The 18,368-nt window shown below is 34.0% G+C and overlaps 1 protein-coding gene and 1 non-coding gene across 2 annotated transcripts; one reads left to right on the top strand and one right to left on the bottom strand.

Moving 5' to 3' along the window:
- Positions 1-10,069: 10,069 nt before the first annotated feature.
- Positions 10,070-14,650, bottom strand: LOC143255892 (uncharacterized). The gene is made up of 2 exons (XM_076512273.1): positions 13,700-14,650; positions 10,070-11,419 (listed from the first exon to the last, which is right to left on the bottom strand). Exon 1 carries the CDS (start codon positions 14,501-14,503, stop codon positions 13,739-13,741), a length of 765 nt encoding a protein of 254 aa, XP_076368388.1. The 5' UTR covers positions 14,504-14,650; the 3' UTR covers positions 10,070-11,419; positions 13,700-13,738.
- Positions 11,879-11,952, top strand: TRNAI-UAU (transfer RNA isoleucine (anticodon UAU)). The gene has a single exon. It is a non-coding gene; the product is annotated as a tRNA-Ile (tRNA).
- Positions 14,651-18,368: the final 3,718 nt, after the last annotated feature.

Below are 18,368 nucleotides of genomic sequence, written 5' to 3'. Positions count from 1 at the left end.
CATTAAATTGTTGCGGATATATTGATCAAACAGGTCATTCCTACTAATCTAAAACATGAATTTATTGGTTGGAATCTTTCCTTCTTTATATTAAAGTGCTGTAGGTCTATTGGTCAGGCATGTCATTTCTACACATTTAAAACATGTATTCATTGGTTGGAATTATTTGTTATATATATTAAAGTTTTGTAAATATATATATATATATATATTTGTTATATATATTAAAGTTTTGTAAATATATTGATAAGGCAGTTTATTTTTACTCATCTAAAACATGAATTCATTTGTTGGAATCCTTCCTTATTTTTATTAAAAATTGTGGATATATTGGTCAGACAGATTATTCCTACTCATCTAAAACATGAATTCATTTATTGAAATCCTTTCTTATTTATGTTGAAGTGTGGAGGATCTATTGGTGAGAGCGGTTATTTTTACTCATCTAAAACATGAATTTATATTTTTGAATTTATCCTTATTTATATTAAATTGTTGTGGATATATTGGTGTGGAAGGTTATTTCAACTTATTTAAAACATGAAATCATTTGTTGGAATATTTTTTTGATTTATATTAAAATGTTGTGGATATATTGGTCAGGCAAGATATTTCTACTTATCTGAAACATGTATTCATTTCTTAGAAATTTTCCTTATTTACATTAAATTGTTGCGGATATATTGATCAAACAGGTTATTCCTACTCATCTAAAACATGAATTCATTTGTTGGAATCCTTTCCTTTTTTATTAAAAATATTGGATATTTGTCAGGCAGGTTATTCCAACTCATCTAAAACATGAGTTCATTTGTTCGAATTTTTCTCTATTTTTATTAACAATTGTGGATATATTGGTCAGGCAGATTATTCCTATTTATCTTAGACATGAATTACTTTCTTGGAATCCTTCCTTATTTTTATCAAAAATTGTTGATATATTGGTGAGGCAGTTATTCATTATCATCTGAAACATGAATTCATTTGTTGGAATTTTTTAGTAAAAATTGTGGATATATTTGTTAGTCAGGTTATTCCTACTCTTTTAAAACATTAATTCATATGTTGTATTTCTTCCTTATTGATATTGAAGTGTTGTGGATATATTGGTCACGAAGGTTATTCTTACTTATATAAAACATGTATTCATTTGTTGGAATTCTTCCTTAGTTATATTAAAGTGTTGTGGATATATTGGTGAAAACGTTTATTCCTACTCATCTAAAACATGAATTCATTTGTTGGAATCCTTTATTATTTTTATTAAAAATATTGGATATATTGGTCAGGCAGGTTTTTTCTTCTGATCTAAAACATGCATTTTTTATTGGTATTCTTCCTTATTTATATCAAAGTGTTTTGGATATATTGGTCAGTTAGGTTATTCTTACATATATATAACATGAATTCATTTGTTGGAATCTTTCCTTTATATTGAAATGTTCTGGATATATTGGTCAGGTAGATTATTGCAACTTCTCTAAAACATTAATTCTTTTGTTGAAATCCTTCCTTATTTATATTAAAGGGTTGTGAATATATTGGTCAGGCAGGTTATTCCTGCTCATCTAAAACATGAATTGATTTGTTGGAATCTTTCCTTATTTATATTAAAGTGTTCTGGATATATTGGTCAGACATATTTTTCCTACTCATCTAAAACATCAAATCATTTGTTGGAATTCTTCCTTTTTTATTAAAATTGTGGATATATTTCTCAGGCAGGTTATTCTTACTCTTCTAAACATGAATTTATTTGCTGAAATCCTTCCCTATTTAATTTAAAATTTGGAGGATCTAATGGCGATAAAGATTATTTTTGCTCATAAAAAAGTGTGGAGGATTTTTGGTGAGAGAGATTATTCCTACTTATCTAACACATAAATTAATTTGTTGGAATTCTTCCTTTATTATATTAAAATGTTGTGGATATATTGGTCAGAGAGGTTATTACTAACCATCCCAAACATAAATTCATTTGTTGGAATCCTTCCTTTGCTATATTTAAGTATTGTTGATATATTTGTCAGGCAGGTAATTTACACTCATCTAAAACATGAATTCATCTGTTGGAATTCTTCCTTATTTATATTAAAATGTTGGCGAAGTTTTGATCAGACTGGTTATTTTTACTCATCTAAAACATGAACGTATTTGTTGGAATCCTTTCTTATTTACATTGAAATGTTGTAGATATATTGGTCAGGCAGGATATTACTACTCATCTAAAACATGAATTGATTTCTTGGAATCCTTCCTAATTTATATTTAAGTATTGTGGATATATTGTTTAGGCAGGTTATTCCTACTCAACTAAAACATGACTTGATTTGTTGGGATCCTTTCTTTTTATATTGTTCTGAGTATATAGTGTTCTGAGTATATTGGTCAGGCAGCTTATTCCTACTTATTTAAAACATGTATACATTTTTGGATTTCTTTTTTATTGATATGAAAGTGTTGTGGATATATTGGTGAGGCAGTTTATTTATATTCATCTAAAACATGAATTCAATGGTTGGAGTCCTTCCTTATTTTTATTAAAAATATTTCATATACATTGGTCAAGCTGGTTATTATTTCTCATCTGAAACATGAATTTATTTGTTTGAATTCTTTCTTATTTATATCAAAGTTTCGTGGATATATTGGTCAGGCAGTTTATTCCTACTCATCTAATTTATGAGTTCATTTGTTCAAATCCTTTGTTATTTATATTAAAGTGTTGCTGATATATTGGTCAGACAGGTCATTTATTCTCATCTAAAATATGCATTTATTTGTTGGAATTCTTCCTTATTTATATCAAAGTGTTGTTGATACATTGGTCAGGCCGGTTATTCTTACTCATCTAAAACATGAATTTATTTGTTTGAATTCATTCTTATTTATATCAAAGTTTTGTGTATATATTGGTCAGGCAGTTTATTCCTACTCATCCAAATCATGAGTTCATTTGTTCAAATCCTTTTTTATTTATATTAAAGTGTTGCTGATATATTGTTCACTCGGGTTATCCCTTCTCATCTAAAACATTAATTCATTTGTTGTAATCCTTCTCAATTTTTAATAAAAATTGAGGATATATTGGTAAATCAGGTTATTCCTACTCATCTAAAACATGAATTTTTTTGTTGGAATTCTTCCTTATTTACATTAAAATGTTGGGAATATATTGATCAGACAGGTTATTCCTACTCACCTGAAGCATGAATTTATTTGTTGGAATCCTTCCGCATTTATATTAAAATTTTGTTGATATATTGGTCAGACAGATTTTTCCTACTTATCTAAACATGAATTTTTTTCCTGGAATCCTTCCTTATATATATTAAAGTGTTCTGGATATATTGGTCAGGCAGGTTATTCCTACTTATCTAAAACATATATTCATTTGTTGGAATTCTTTTTGATTTATATTAAAGTTTTGTTGATATATTGATGAGGCAGTTTTTTCCTACTCATCTAAAACATGGATCCATTTGTTGATATCGTTCCTTATATATATTCAAGTTTGGAGGCTTTTTGGTGAGAGAGGTTATTCCTACATATATAAAACATAAATTAATTTGTTGGAATTCTTCCTTATTTATATGAAAATGTTGTGGATATATTGGTCAGACAGATTATTACTAACCATCTCAAACATGAATTCATTTGTTGGAATCTTTCCTTTGCTATATTTAAGTATTGTTGATATATTTGTCAGGCAGGTTACTTATACTCATCTAAAACATGAATTGATCTGTTGGAATTCTTCCTTATTTATATTAAAATGTTGGTGAATTTTTGATCAGACTGGTTCTTCCTACTCATCTAAAACATGATTTATTTGTTGAAACCCTTTCTTATTTATATTAAAATATTGTGAATATATTGGTCAGACACGTTATTCCAACTCCTCTAAAACTTGAACTTGTTTCTTGGAAACCTTTCTAATTTATATTTAAGTGTTGTGGATATATTGTTTAGGCAGGTTATTCCTACTCAACTAAAACATGAATTCATTTGTTGGGATCCTTCCCTATTTATATTAAAGTGTTCTGAGTATATTGGTCAGGCAGGTTATTCCTACTTATTTAAAACATGTATACATTTTTTGGAATTCTTTTTTATTTATATGAAAGTGTTGTGGATATATTGGTGAGGCAGTTTATTTATATTCATCTAAAACATGAATTCATTGGTTGGAATCCTTCCTTATTTTTATTAAAAATATTTGATATATTGGTCAAGCTGGTTATTATTTCTCATCTAAAACATAAATTTATTTGTTTGAATTCTTTCTTATTTATATCAAAGTTTCGTGGATATATTGGTCAGGCAGTTTATTCCTACTCATCTAAATCATGAGTTCATTTGTTCAAATCCTTTGTTATTTATATTAAAGTGTTGCTGATATATTGGTCAGACAGGCCATTTCTTCTCATCTAAAATATGCATTTATTTGTTGGAATTCTTCCTTATTTATATCAAAGTGTTATTGATACATTGGTCAGGCCGGTTATTCTTACGCATCTAAAACAGAAATTTATTTTTTGAATTCATTCTTATTTGTATCAAAGTTTTGTGTATATATTGGTCAGGCAGTTTATTCCTACTCATCTAAATCATGAGTTCATTTGTTCAAATCCTTTTTTATTTATATTAAAGTGTTGCTGATATATTGGTCAGACAGGTTATCCCTACTCATCTAAAACATGAATTCATTTGTTGGAATCCATCTCAATTTTTATTAAATATTGAGGATATATTGGTAAGTCAGGTTATTCCTACTCATCTAAAACATTAATTTTTTGTTGGAATCCTTCCTTATTTATATTAAAGTGTTGTGAATATATTGATCAGGCAGGTTATTCCTACTCATCTAAAACATTAATTCATTAGTTGGAATTCTTCCTTATTGATATTAAAATGTTGCGAATATATTGGTCAGACAGTTTATTCCTATCCATCTTAAAAACATAATTCGTTTGTCGGAATCCAACCTTTTTTTGTATTTTAGGGCAATTTAATCGTGCCCACCTAGAAGCATGAATTTACTTCTTGGAATCACACCTTCTTCATTCCCGGCATGACCAGGTGGGTTAAAGCGCTCGACTCGTAATTTTGGGGCCGCGGTTTCGAATCCCCGTTACACCAAACATTCTCGCCCTTTTAGCCGTGGAAGCGTTATAATTTGGCGATCCATCCCACTATTCGTTGGTAAGAGTAGCCCAAGAGATCTTGGTGGATGGTGATGACTTGTTGCCTTCTCTCTAGCCTTACGCTGCTACATTTGGGATGGCTAGAGCACATAGCCCTCGCGTAGCTTTGCGCAAAAATTCAAAAGCAAGCAAACAAACTACTTCAGACTACCACATCGGTAAAACTTCTAGATCTAGTCTATGACTCAAAATTAACATGGGTTAACCATGTAAATGAAATTAAAAGTAAAGTATGACGAATAACCAACTTTGCTAGGTGTCTAACTGGTAAGAATAGTGGAGCATCAACAGACAACATACTAAACATTTACGAAACGTACATTAGACCAGTAACCAACTCTGCAGCTCCAGCTTGGATAACTGTGAGAAAACAATTAAAACCAAGCTACAAACAACACAAAACACACTTCTCATAAGAGCATATATAAAACAACATCATCTAAATTCATACACAAATAGTCAAACATACCAACCATACCAGATAGATTCCTATGTAATACATATCTCGTGTTTGGAACATCCGTCTCACTGTGGAATACTAAACGAATACGCTATTTTGGTGCAAATTAACAATGTCGTTTTAATACATGAATTTTTGTTGTCGTTCCGCCCAAAGCCACACAATGGGCTATTTGAGCTGAGTCCACCACGGTTATAGAAACAGAGTTCATCTTTAGCAAGTCCATTAGACTTGCTGCTGATCCACTTGGCGGGGTTTAGGTGTTGAAACATACAACCTACGGTTTTTGTGTTTCCTGTATAACTGACGCACGTGTTTGCAATACATAAGTATACATTTATGCGATACAAAACGTTTTTGTAATACATACATATATATACTTTACAAGCCCTAATACAGACTGTCTATAATTATTCTTGTCAAATGCAACAAGGAACACCTGATGTCTGAATAACTTACGTTTTACTAAAAAACAAATTGAAATACTAAGTATAATTTGAAGTTAATAAATCATGCACGAAATGCCAAAGTAAACTTGTTTCCTAGAATGTGTTTTAACAAATTTGAATATTCCGATTTAAAAGCATATGCGTGAATCCGCCAGTAATTATTACTTCATTAGATCAGACCAGACATTCTGAAAAATGAGTATAACGTAGCGCAGTATATTGCATGTCCTATCATAAACACACACAAAAAAAAACTTTTACTTTTCGTTTACAACCTGTTTATTAGCTTGTAGTATGGTGTTAAACAAGAAAGTGAAAAATTAACATAAGCGTCAACGAAGCGTCACACCCAGAGTGTGGTATTAATTAATCTTCTTTATATTATTCAACAACGGATAGGACTTAAAGTAACATGATGAATTTACATTGGAAGAGTTTGTTTGTTTGTTTGATTTTGGAATGTCGCACAAAGCTACTCGAGGGCTATCTGTGCTAGCCGTCCCTAATTTAGCAGTGTAAGACTAGAGGGAAGGCAGCTAGTCATCACCACCCACCGCCAACTCTTGGGCTACTCTTTTACCAACGAATAGTGGGATTGACCGTAACATTATACACCCCCACGGCTGGGAGGGCGAGCATGTTTAGCGCGACGCGGGCGCGAAACCGCGACCCTCGGATTACGAGTCGCACGCCTTACGCGCTTGGCCATGCCAGGCCCATTGGAAGAGAGACAATGTTATGTTCAAATTTAAAACAACACCATAATCGTGGGTTTACAAAATAGAACACAAATATAAATAAACCAACACAATTCCCTCCCTCCAATGGCTCAGCAGAATGTCTGTTAACGTATAACACTGAAAAAAAACAAAACCGGTTTCGTTACTCGTAGTGAGCACAGCACAGATAGCTCGTTGTGTAGATTTGTACTTAGCTACAACCAAGTTGACAGCTAAACACAAATTTGAACCCAAACCTCACATAAACATAACTTGTGTAGGAATACAATTTGTGTTATAGTACATTTTTTTGTAAACAGTATTATATTACGGCTCTCATATCTGCATGTATTCCATCTTTTCAAATATTATTTAATTTCATTAAGGGAAAATCTTGCCTTACACACCTTCTGATTTTTTAAAAAGGTTACTGGATTTATAGGTGAAGGTGAGAATACAGATTTGCTGTATCTGGATACTCAAAAAGTATCTGACAAGGTGCCACTTGAAAGGCTTTTACAAAAATTATCTCTATAGATGTGAGGGATAAGTTAGCAAACTAGATAGACAAGTGGCAGAATGGAGAAAAGCAGCGAGTTTTTACAAATAGAGTTCAATCAAACTGGATTAATGTCACAAATGAGGTGCCTCGGGGCTCAGTCTTAGGACCTTTGCTCGTTTTGATTTACATAAGTGACATCGATGAAGAAAAGTTAATAAATTACATACATTTGCTGACCACATCAAGGTATTGGGTGTTGTTAGCTGTGGAGAGGATGCTGCTGATTTACAAAACGATTTAAATCATCTAGTGAGTTGGGCAAATAACTGGCAGATGGGTTTGAATTAGAATAGATGTAAAATAATTCACGTGGGCTATCATAATTTGAATCATAAATATAATTTGGATGGGAATAACCTTAACAGTGTTATGAAGAGGTTAAGATCTAGCCATAATAGTCGACCAGTCTCAAAAACTATGTAAGCAGTGTACGGTTGGTAATGGTATGGAAAACAGAATTTTAGGTTGTATGTATAGAAATATTCAATGCAAGTGTAACAAGGTTATAATTTTATTGTACAGGTCACTGGTTAGGCCGCATTATAAATATTGTGTTTAGTCTTTGGCTCCTTACCTTATAGAAAATATTGAATTGTGGGAAAGATTTCAGAAAAGGATTACTAAACTGGTGTTTGAAATGAAGATTGTTTTCAAACAAGAAGAGCCTAAAATATCTCAAATTGTTTTCTTTTGAAAAAAAAGAGTTAGGATGGATCTGACTGAGGTGTTTAAGATTGTGAAGAGAATCAATAATGTTGATACATTACTTTTATCACATTAAACAGTGAGAATAGAATAGTTGGGCTAGGGGACACAAATATAAATTTTGGTAGTGTAGGAGCCATCTTCAGCTAAGACAGTTTAATTTTTCTAACAGGGTAGTTGGCATTTAGAATAGGTTACCATCAGATGTTGTAGAAGCAGTAAAATTTGGGCGATTTAAAGGAAAATCTTGTTTAAGTATATGTCTGATAAGAGCTGATTTTAAGATTTTTTTTATTCTTTAAAACTATTTTAATTAGTTTAGAGAATGGAAGAGCCGAGATGGACCAATAGGTCCCATGTTGTTCCAAAACGTTATGTTTAACAATAAATTGTGACATTCGAATCCCATTATCAAAAATATAGCGCCTTAACCACCAGGCGACGACAGGCCATGTAATAAATAAAGGGTTTAGTTAAGTATTATTTGGGATTATTGTTTATGTTTGTTATTTCAAATATCTGTTGTTCAGGTTAGTCCTTCTCATCCGTTTTGTTTCTTACGCCAGGCTCTTTCTTTCATACAAATGGCCTGGAATGGCCAAATCGTTAAGCCACTCGACTCGTAATCCGAGGGTCACAGGTTCGAATTCCGTCACACCAAACATGCTCGCCCTTTTAGCCGTGGGGGGCGTTATAATGTTACAGTTAATCCCACTATTCGTTAGTAAAAAAAGTAGTTCAAGATTTGGCGGTGGGTAGTGATGAGTAGCTGCCTTCCCTCTAGTCTTTCATTGCAAAATTAGGGACAACTAGCGCAAATAGATCTGGTGTAGCTTTGCGCGAAATTCAATCACACACATTTTTGTAACTATAACTTACCAGCCAACGTAAAATTATGTCAAAAAATACTTGAAATGTAATATACACTGAAAGCTTGAGTGTTTGAATTACCAGCAGTTCGGTTTGAGAAAAAAAGTAGTAGTAAATGTAATATAAATATATATATCCTCAATCATTCTTAACACAGTTTGTAAAAGAGCAGCTTTCTCAATTATTTGAAAACGCTCGTCATTCATTGTGTAAAATACACTTTTACTCTTAAATATAAAAGTATTTTTATGCTGCAATCCCTAATTTTGAACTAAGAAGCAACGCTTTACCATCCACGCTAAGGGATTGACTGTTACTCTTGTAATGCATTCACAGCATAAAGTGCGAGAAATATTTTGTGGTATCGCATAAATTCGAACCCTACTATTCAACTCCAGAATCTGGAGTTCTACCACAGGGGTCTTCCAGTGAGTCAGTGATGAGTTTAACTCACAAGGCTAAAATTCGGGTTTCGAATCCCCTTTCAGTGGATAGCGCATAGATAGTTCGTTGTGTGACTATGTTTTGTGTAAAGTAAACCAAAGAAACTAGTAAACCTATCATAGGGTCACACAGGCATACAGGTATAAATGTTGTTTATTTGTTTGTTTTTTTGGAATTTCGAAATGCTACACGAGGACTATCGCCGCTAACTGTCCAAATTTTAGCAGTATGTATAAGACCAGAGGAAAGGCAACTGGTCATCACCACCCACCACCAACTCTTAGGCTGCTTTTGTGCCAACAAATAGTAAAATTAACAGTACCATTATAACATCTTCATGACTGAAAGGGCGACCATTTTTGTTGTGATGGATTCGAACCAGATACCTTCAAGTTACTGGTGCCGGACCACAATATAAGGGTTGTAATCCTAAACTTTGATAACAATTCTTAAAAAATTTAAACTAATACAATGTGTATTTATCATAAGTAATTGCATAGTTTAAAATATGCCTGAGAGAAAATGTAAAGGTGTTCAAGATATTTCGTTAAATAATAAAGAAGAATGTATACGTATACAGTTTTTGAAGGTGGTTCGTTATTAGAGAACTTGTGACAAAAATTAGAAAACTAAGTAACTTTTATTTCAGCAGAATCTCCATGAAACATTGCTTTCATTTGTCAACTGAAAACGTTAAATAGCTATTTAAAAATAGCGAACAATATTTGAATCATGAAAACAAATGTAAACATAATTCCTTATCAAAAATCAAAGACAGAAATGTTTTCTTTTACATTCGCAAATAAACGCTGAAATTAGTGCATTCTTTGTTAGGTCAGCTCATTACCAACAACCGTTGGACAAAAAGAAATGAAACTTCATAAGTTTTTACAGATGGAAGAATTCTCGTATAATATATATTCGCCTGTTAACTATCGTGTTACAAATATGTCGTGAAAAATCACGACTGTTATAAAGTAATAACTTCAGCTATATTACCGCTTTGAAAATCAAGTTACCTTACAACATAAACATAGTTAATTAATCCTAAAAACATAATTTATTTATTGAAACTCTGCTATAAATGCAATATAACAATAACTGTTAACATGAGTGACGTAATTGTTCTCTGGTAAATACATTTCTTAGCACTAAACATTGTATATACACATATATATGATTCGTATTATGAAGTTTAGAGAACCGATAATTACATATATATATATATTTTAAACACTGTATTGAAAAGCAGTTACACCCACATGTTATTATAGCTTGAATGATTCCGAAGTTATGGTTGTTATAACATATTAGCCAGATTATAATTCAACCATTGTTATTAAAATATTATCCATCTTATAATTCAACCATTGTTATTAAAATATCATCCATCTTATAATTCAACCATTGTTATTAAAATATTATCCATCTTATAATCGAGTCGTTGTTACCATATTAGACACCTCGTAATTCGTTTAATTGTATGATATCATTTATCTTATAGCCATCGTTAAAAAGTTAATAACTTACAGTCCAAGCTTTTAGAGGTTGACACTTATAACCGCCAAAGACTCGAATTTACTGTCATCTGTATAGTTCAAACATTCGTAAATCTCCAGTTCAGGTTAACACAAGCGTACCGTTCCAGTTGACGAATAAAAGCATTATTTTTAAATATTCACACCGTTACTGCTTCACTAATACCAGGACAAACAAAATCCGCTTCAGCAAAGCACTTATCGACAACTTCAGTCCTGGCTGCATGATAAAGAACTTAACTCAAACATTCATCGAATTTTACTCACCTTTATTTTCAATTTGAAATCTTAAAATAAGGAAACAATTTTAATCAATTCGACGAACACAGTGGTACTGTTTCTTTGTACATAAACAATGTAGTATTTTCTATTAATTTCTCGACACTAAAACCTTCCTCTGATCTATAGCCGTAAAAACATGTTTTGCACATGGACAAATTTCTCGTCTGGACACGTGTCGACGTCCTTAATACAAAATAAAAAAAAAAAAACAACAACAGAATATTGGGATTTTATCTACCACAAGAACAGGAGACAACCAATTAAAAAACCAAAATTCAATCTAACCAGTCGCTTATTGTAAACACATACAATATACCAAAATTCTACAATGCGTAACAAAAATTTCAAAATCCAGAAATTAACCAGCCTCCATTATTATTCTCTTGATAAGCAGAGAGAAAATAAAGTGAAGGAAAAACAAAGTCTCCAGAGGTTTGTCTAAGTTTCGCCTCGATTCTTAGCTGAACAGATTAATCGTGGGCACGTAAGGAAATTATTTAGAATAAATTAAAACCAACTATAAATTTTGCGAGCAAGGACTGAAAGTGAAAGCTGGAACGATATGCAGTAGAGAAACGTTAACCATAGAAACCCGTTAGAAAAAGGCAAACCCCAGCTAATCTATAAATACTAATATAGAAAGGCGCCGTGGCTTAGTTGGTTAAAGCGCCTGTCTTATAAACGGAAGATTATGAGTTCGAATCTCACCGGTGCCTTTATCACACTCCTTTTGGCCCGGCATGGCCAAGTGTGTTAAGGCGTTCAACTCGTAATCTGAGGGTCGCGGGTTCGATTCCCTGTCGCACCAAACATGCTCACCCTTTCAGCCGTGGGAGCGTTATAATGTGAGGGTCAATCCCACTATTCGTTGGTAAAAGAGTAGCCCAAGAGTTGGTGGTGGGTGGTGATGACTAACTGCCTTCCCTCTAGTCTTACACTGCTAAATTAGGGACGGCTAGCGCAGATAGCCCTCGAATAGCTTTGCGCGAATTTCAAACAAAACAAAAAAACTAATATAGAAGACACGAACTAAACCATTTTTTTAATCTCTCCTACAGAGACGAATTTATTTAATCGACAATAATGAAAGTGTAACAATAATTTTTAATATCAAATTATTTCTTATTTACCGTTTAAAAAAATTTAATTAACATACAGTTCTGACACCCAAGTAGAGATTTCTACGTAACGAAAAATTCTCTAACGCATTATGCACATATTGTAAGTTTCATAAAATTATTTTGAAAGCATCATTTGGAATTAGTTAATACTATTTTGTTTGTTCTTCAGTTTTGAGTTAAATTCGTATAAGTTTAATATTTATCTCCATAATATTAACATGAATTGTAGAAAGTAATTAGATTCATCCTAAGCCATTGCAAATTTAGCAATATTAACAGAGTCGCGTGGTGGTAATAGTACAGACTTAAAATAACATATCGTTACAAACAATATTCCCAGAAGATTCAAACAGAACCTAGTGTGTCAAGGTACAGCAATCAAATGAGACCAGGCATCTCACACTGTACACAGGCATGTTAAATTACCCAATGAAAAAGTTCATTTGCAAACAAAAGCATGATAATAAAACCTGCAGCGACAACCGTTAACCACCTTGAGTTCCTAGTCGTTAAAAGAGTTGCATTAAACTAAACTGAAACGTGATGATGAAACCTGCAGCTACAACCGTTAATCAACTTGTATTACTTGACGTTAAAACAGAGCTACATTAAACTAAACTGAAACATGATAATGAAACCTGCAGCGACAACCGTTAACCACCTTGAGTTCCTAGTCGTTAAAAGAGTTGCATTAAACTAAACTGAAACGTGATGATGAAACCTGCAGCTACAACCGTTAATCAACTTGTATTACTTGACGTTAAAACAGAGCTACATTAAACTAAACTGAAACATGATAATGAAACCTGCAGCTACAACCGTTAACCAATTAGTTTAGTTAACGTTAAAACAAAGCTAAAATAAACTAAACTAAAATATTATAAAGAAACCTGCAGCTACAACCGTTAATCAACTTGAGTTACTTGAAGTTAGAATTAATTTGATTACTTGTCTCTAAAATTCAGGTACAAACTAGAACTTTAATAAAAAAATGTGCAGCTACAAGTGTTATGCAACTTGATTTATTTGATAAAATTAATCGAGTTACTTGACGTAAAATACATTCACAAACTGGAACATATTTGTAAAACTTGCAACTACAACTGCAACCAACTTGTGTTCTTAAGGTTGGAATTACTTTAGCTACTTGACATTAAAACACAAAGTGAAACATGTTAGTAAAACCTGTTGCTACAAAGCTGTTAACCTATGTTACTAATCGTCTTGAGCATTGGTGAATAGAAACATTCAAGTATTAAACTATCGACAAAAGTCTTAAGCATATTCATAACCACACTAATATTTTCCGCTTTTCTTGTCTATAACCATGGCAACATTTTACCTTGAAATTTTTTGGGACTAGTCACTTTATTCTTCTCACTCATCTATTAAGTAAGTCACTTAAAGCAGTTATATAGCTCTGGGCCATTTGTAGAGTTTCGTATTTAGATAGTTTCCGGTCGTCACCAATCGAGGGCACCACCTCTCGGAGCCGATCAAATGCTACATTCAGGCTGTGCATACGGCGTCTCTCTCGAGCGTTAGCTGCGAGCCTTCGCTTATGACGAATCGCCGGCGGAGGTTGAACTAAACTACGACGACGTCTCGAAGCATCAACACCGCTGCTGCTGGCGTTATTCTCCCTTGTATTCCATTCACTAGCTGCCTGGAACTGAATGGGATTTGCTCCGCGTTCATCAGATAGAGTTCGTCTTTCCTTCGATAAGGGTTGAGAAATATCGAGACAGCGCAGTCTCTGGCTACGCGTCATTGGAGAAATGCCATCATACACTCGATTACCGTCTGATCTATTATATTTTTTCTCATTTTCTTCCGAACATCTGTCTAAACTACAAGATGACGATGTCTGAAGAGGCTCAATCATTAGCCGAGTTTCTTCCGCTCGTGGCAACGTTTCCATAGCTACCATCTTCTCAAATCTTTGTCGCAAGTGCACAGGAGTCTCATTTAAGAAGGCTGGCCAGCAACTTTCCAGACTGGTAATCTGTGTGAATCTGGTTGTTCCCTGCAAGCAGGGAGAAGAGACCCTTTCACCTCGAGATCCAAACCCTCTTCCACCAGATCCAGATGCGAGATTCCTTTCGTTGACTCCAGAAGCAGAGTCCTTGTCCAAACTAAACTCCATCGTAACCTTTAGGTCATATCAGTGAGAGTGGACTGTGAAAGTCTCCTCGTCCCATCTCTGCGGTTCCTGTGTGTGTGTGTCATGCGGCTTGTGTAGTGGGCCGGCACCTGGTAAAGTGAGGCCTTAGGGAAACTGAAACAGAGTATTTGGCGGCCAAACCCTTGGCCTGTCAGTATAACGTGACGCTTATTATCAGGCTCAACCGTCCAATAAGGAAAAACCACCCCGTCCGTAATTGTATTCGCTTTCACCTATTGGAGTTTGTCAGGTGAACATTAAACAGGAATCTGGGTCAGTCTGATAGCGATAACTATGTTTAAATCACCAAATGTATGTAGTTTGTTAATTTATTGTTATTTATTTTTTTACATTTAAAATAATCTGATTGCCCTTGGCTCAGATCCTGCAGATTTTTCATGGTCATTGATTAAGGCAATAGAAGCACCTGTATTTCAGCTGGTTTATAATCCTCGTATTTTTAAATTTCACATCTTTGAACATTCAGATTTTGTGAATTCGCTACTTTCTGTTGAACAGTTACATCGATAGGGTAGACATAAAATGAACGGATAGATTACGCACCTTCAACCAGTGTACCACCACATGTAATAGTTTAGTCAGCTCGTACAAATCACTTCACAGTTCAAAGATATGATCTCAGGAGAAAACTTTTCCCAGATTTTCTGTCGTGACTTCGGGTAGCTCCAAAATAAGTTGCCAAGAGAGAAAAGATTAAAAAAATAACTTTGAAGTTCCTTACTTTTTTGTCAAAATTAATATATTCAAAGAGATTTAATATGCTTTCTCAGTCTCTTTTATCTCTGTCTGTGTTACGGGGAAAATATTTCCTTTTTTTTCTTTTAGATTTTCGCGCAGAACTACACAAATTCTATCTGTTGTTGTTGTCTGTTATTATGCACAAAGCTGCACAAAGCAGTATCGAAACCCGGTTTCTAGCAAAGTCCGCAGCTACCTGTGCTCTGTCGTCCAGGTCAAGTCTATCTGTACAACTAATCGCAATACCAAATGCGGCTGTGTCCGGTTTCTAGCAGTATAAGTCCGCAGACATACGGCTGTGTCACTGGAGGTCAAGTCTATCTGTACAACTAATTAGCAATACCAACATACGGCTGTGTTACTGGAGGTCAAGTCTATCTGTACAACTAATCAGCAATACCAACATGCGGCTGTGTCACTGGAGGTCAAGTCTATCTGTACAACTAATCAACAATACCAACATACGGCTGTGTTACTGGAGGTCAAGTCTATCTGTACAACTAATCAACAATACCAACCAATAGCTCTGTACTACCGCTTCCTGCTCGGATAACAAAATAAAATAACATTCATGGCAGAAGTTTAGGATTAAAAACCTTTTAATTTGGGGGCATGAAAGAGAACCGGGGGTGGTCATAACAACACCGCCACTCTTTGTAGCATGTCCACAGTTCCGTTCGCTAAAAAATCGACGAGTACAACACATAACTTATTGTGCAGTTTGAACTTAACAATAAACAAACACTGGATAAATTAAGAGATATTTTGAAACTTCGTGATTAAGTAAATTGATATCAGATCAGAAACGTTATACTCACGACTCTCTAACATGAGATCTGTTTCCTGATGATGAGAATTTACGAGACTGTAAAAGCCAGTCTTGAAAGGATCGAGAAAGGGTTTTTAACTTTAGCAGTCATAAAATGTGAGTGAGAAGACTGTTTGTTTTAATTTCGCTCAAAGCTACACGAGGGCCATCTGCGCTAACATTCCCCTAATTTAGAATTGTAACAATAGAAGACAACTAGTCATCACCATTCATCTTTTGGGTTACTCTTTTACCAAGGAATAGTGGGATTGTCCGTCACTTTATAACGTGCCTACAACTGAAAGGGCGAACATGTTTGTTGTGACGAGGATTCGAATCCACGACCTTCAGATTATGAGTTGATTGCTCTAACTACCTGACTATGTCGAGCCAAGATGGACTATAGCTTGTAATAAAATGAAGTATATTCACCGTCAACAGGTAAATAAGAGCACGTGTTCTATGACACTTTGTAACGAAATGTTAGGAAGTAGAAGAAAGAACATGAAAATGAAGAGAATGTGTCTACATGTACTGGAACCATCTCACAAAGTCCAGTCACACTGAGCAATAGAACTGCGCTAACTACTGTTATTTCTATCTTTAAAACGCGGTTATCCCGATTCTACTGCACTCACACACACTATTCTTACTGTGTCATTATACTGGGAAAAACTTGCAACACAATTTTCAGGATTATCTTCAACAATACATTTTTGTAAACAGTCAACGTTTTAAACATTATTGATATGAATCAATGACCAACAGTTGAACATTTATTGCCCAAGATGTTGAACATTTCATTCATGGCCAACATGTTGAACATTTATTAGACCTGTTAATAACTTTATTCGTAGAATAATTTATTATTTATCCTGTTTTTACTGGCTACTCTGTCGTTATTAACCAGTTACAAATATCTACATAGTAACTAAGATTTATTCCATCTTCAAGGAAGATTACGTTTTGCTCTGTCTATGTGAAGACATACACTTATCCAGGTATCAGTTACAAGGTATTTTATCTGTCTGGCGTTTACGTGTTATTCTGTCCAAATTGGAACCTGCTTAAAAAGTCCATGTATTGGTTGAGTTTCGTTGTGACTACGTGGAAAAATACACAGATTGGTTATCTTATATTTTGTATATCTGAGAACACACAGATATGTTCAGACATTGATAACATGTTTCTATTTGTCTGAGAAAGTAAAAATACGCAGACATTGAATAGACCAGTTCTTTTATGAGAGAGCGTAACAACGTATACTACACCTGGATATTAGACACCAATGATTCCGTGTATGTATGTACATACACTTACTCATATCGCAACGTTGATCTGAGAACGTGCACATATCCGGTTATTGAATACATGTGATTCTGTTGATTTACCTATGTACGTATATCCGGATTTAAACAATATTTTCTGTTTATCTATTACAACCACACATTACTTGAGTTTTGTTATAACTTGGTTGCGTGTGGTTCTGCCAGTTTGGGGGGGGAATGCACATAAATAGAAATGAGTATTATATGATTCCGTTGGTTTTTTATGTATTCCATACGTTTTATTCTCTGTTAGTTAGGTGTAATTCTGTTTACCTAGGAATGTATATAAATAGCAGAGTGTCGGGTGATGTTTCTTCATGTGACTAATGACATTTACTCTTCATACATATATGTAGTGTTGTTTACTTTGTTTTGAATTTCGTAAAATGCTACTCGGGGGTTATCTTTGATAACCATCTCTAACTTAGCAGAGATAATCGACAGGAAAGGCAGCTAGTCAATGTTACCCGCCGCCAACTCTCGGGTTACTTTTTTACCAACGAATAGTGGAATTGACCATAACATTACAACGTTCCCACGGCTGAAAGGACGAACATGTGCGGTGACGGAGATTCGAACCCGCAACTCGCAGATTAAGAGTCAAACGAATGAGCCACCAGTTCGTGCTTCAAATACAGAAAGAATCAACGATGAACATTTTCTTTATTTAGAAACGTATCCACCACTATAGATAATTTTTGTACAGTTTCTTGGAATACACGCACAGCTACAACATGGTACAGACTGTTAACTATCTATAGATATCGAAACCCAGTAAACAGAAAATATTAATTAGTCGAAAGATAGACATAAACATATGGGAAGAGTAGTATGTTGTGTATAGAAAAATGAATATCGCCAACACACACGTAAGATCAGTGTTCCGTAACTGGTTCGTTTTAACGTCTACTTTAAACCTATGCAAAGTCTCTTCAGTATGATTTTCATACAG

The sequence above is a fragment of the Tachypleus tridentatus genome, chromosome 7 (genome assembly GCF_004210375.1).
Source record: "Tachypleus tridentatus isolate NWPU-2018 chromosome 7, ASM421037v1, whole genome shotgun sequence".
Classification (NCBI taxonomy): Eukaryota; Metazoa; Arthropoda; class Merostomata; order Xiphosura; family Limulidae; genus Tachypleus; species Tachypleus tridentatus.
This window is presented reverse-complemented; position numbering and strand designations above follow the sequence as displayed.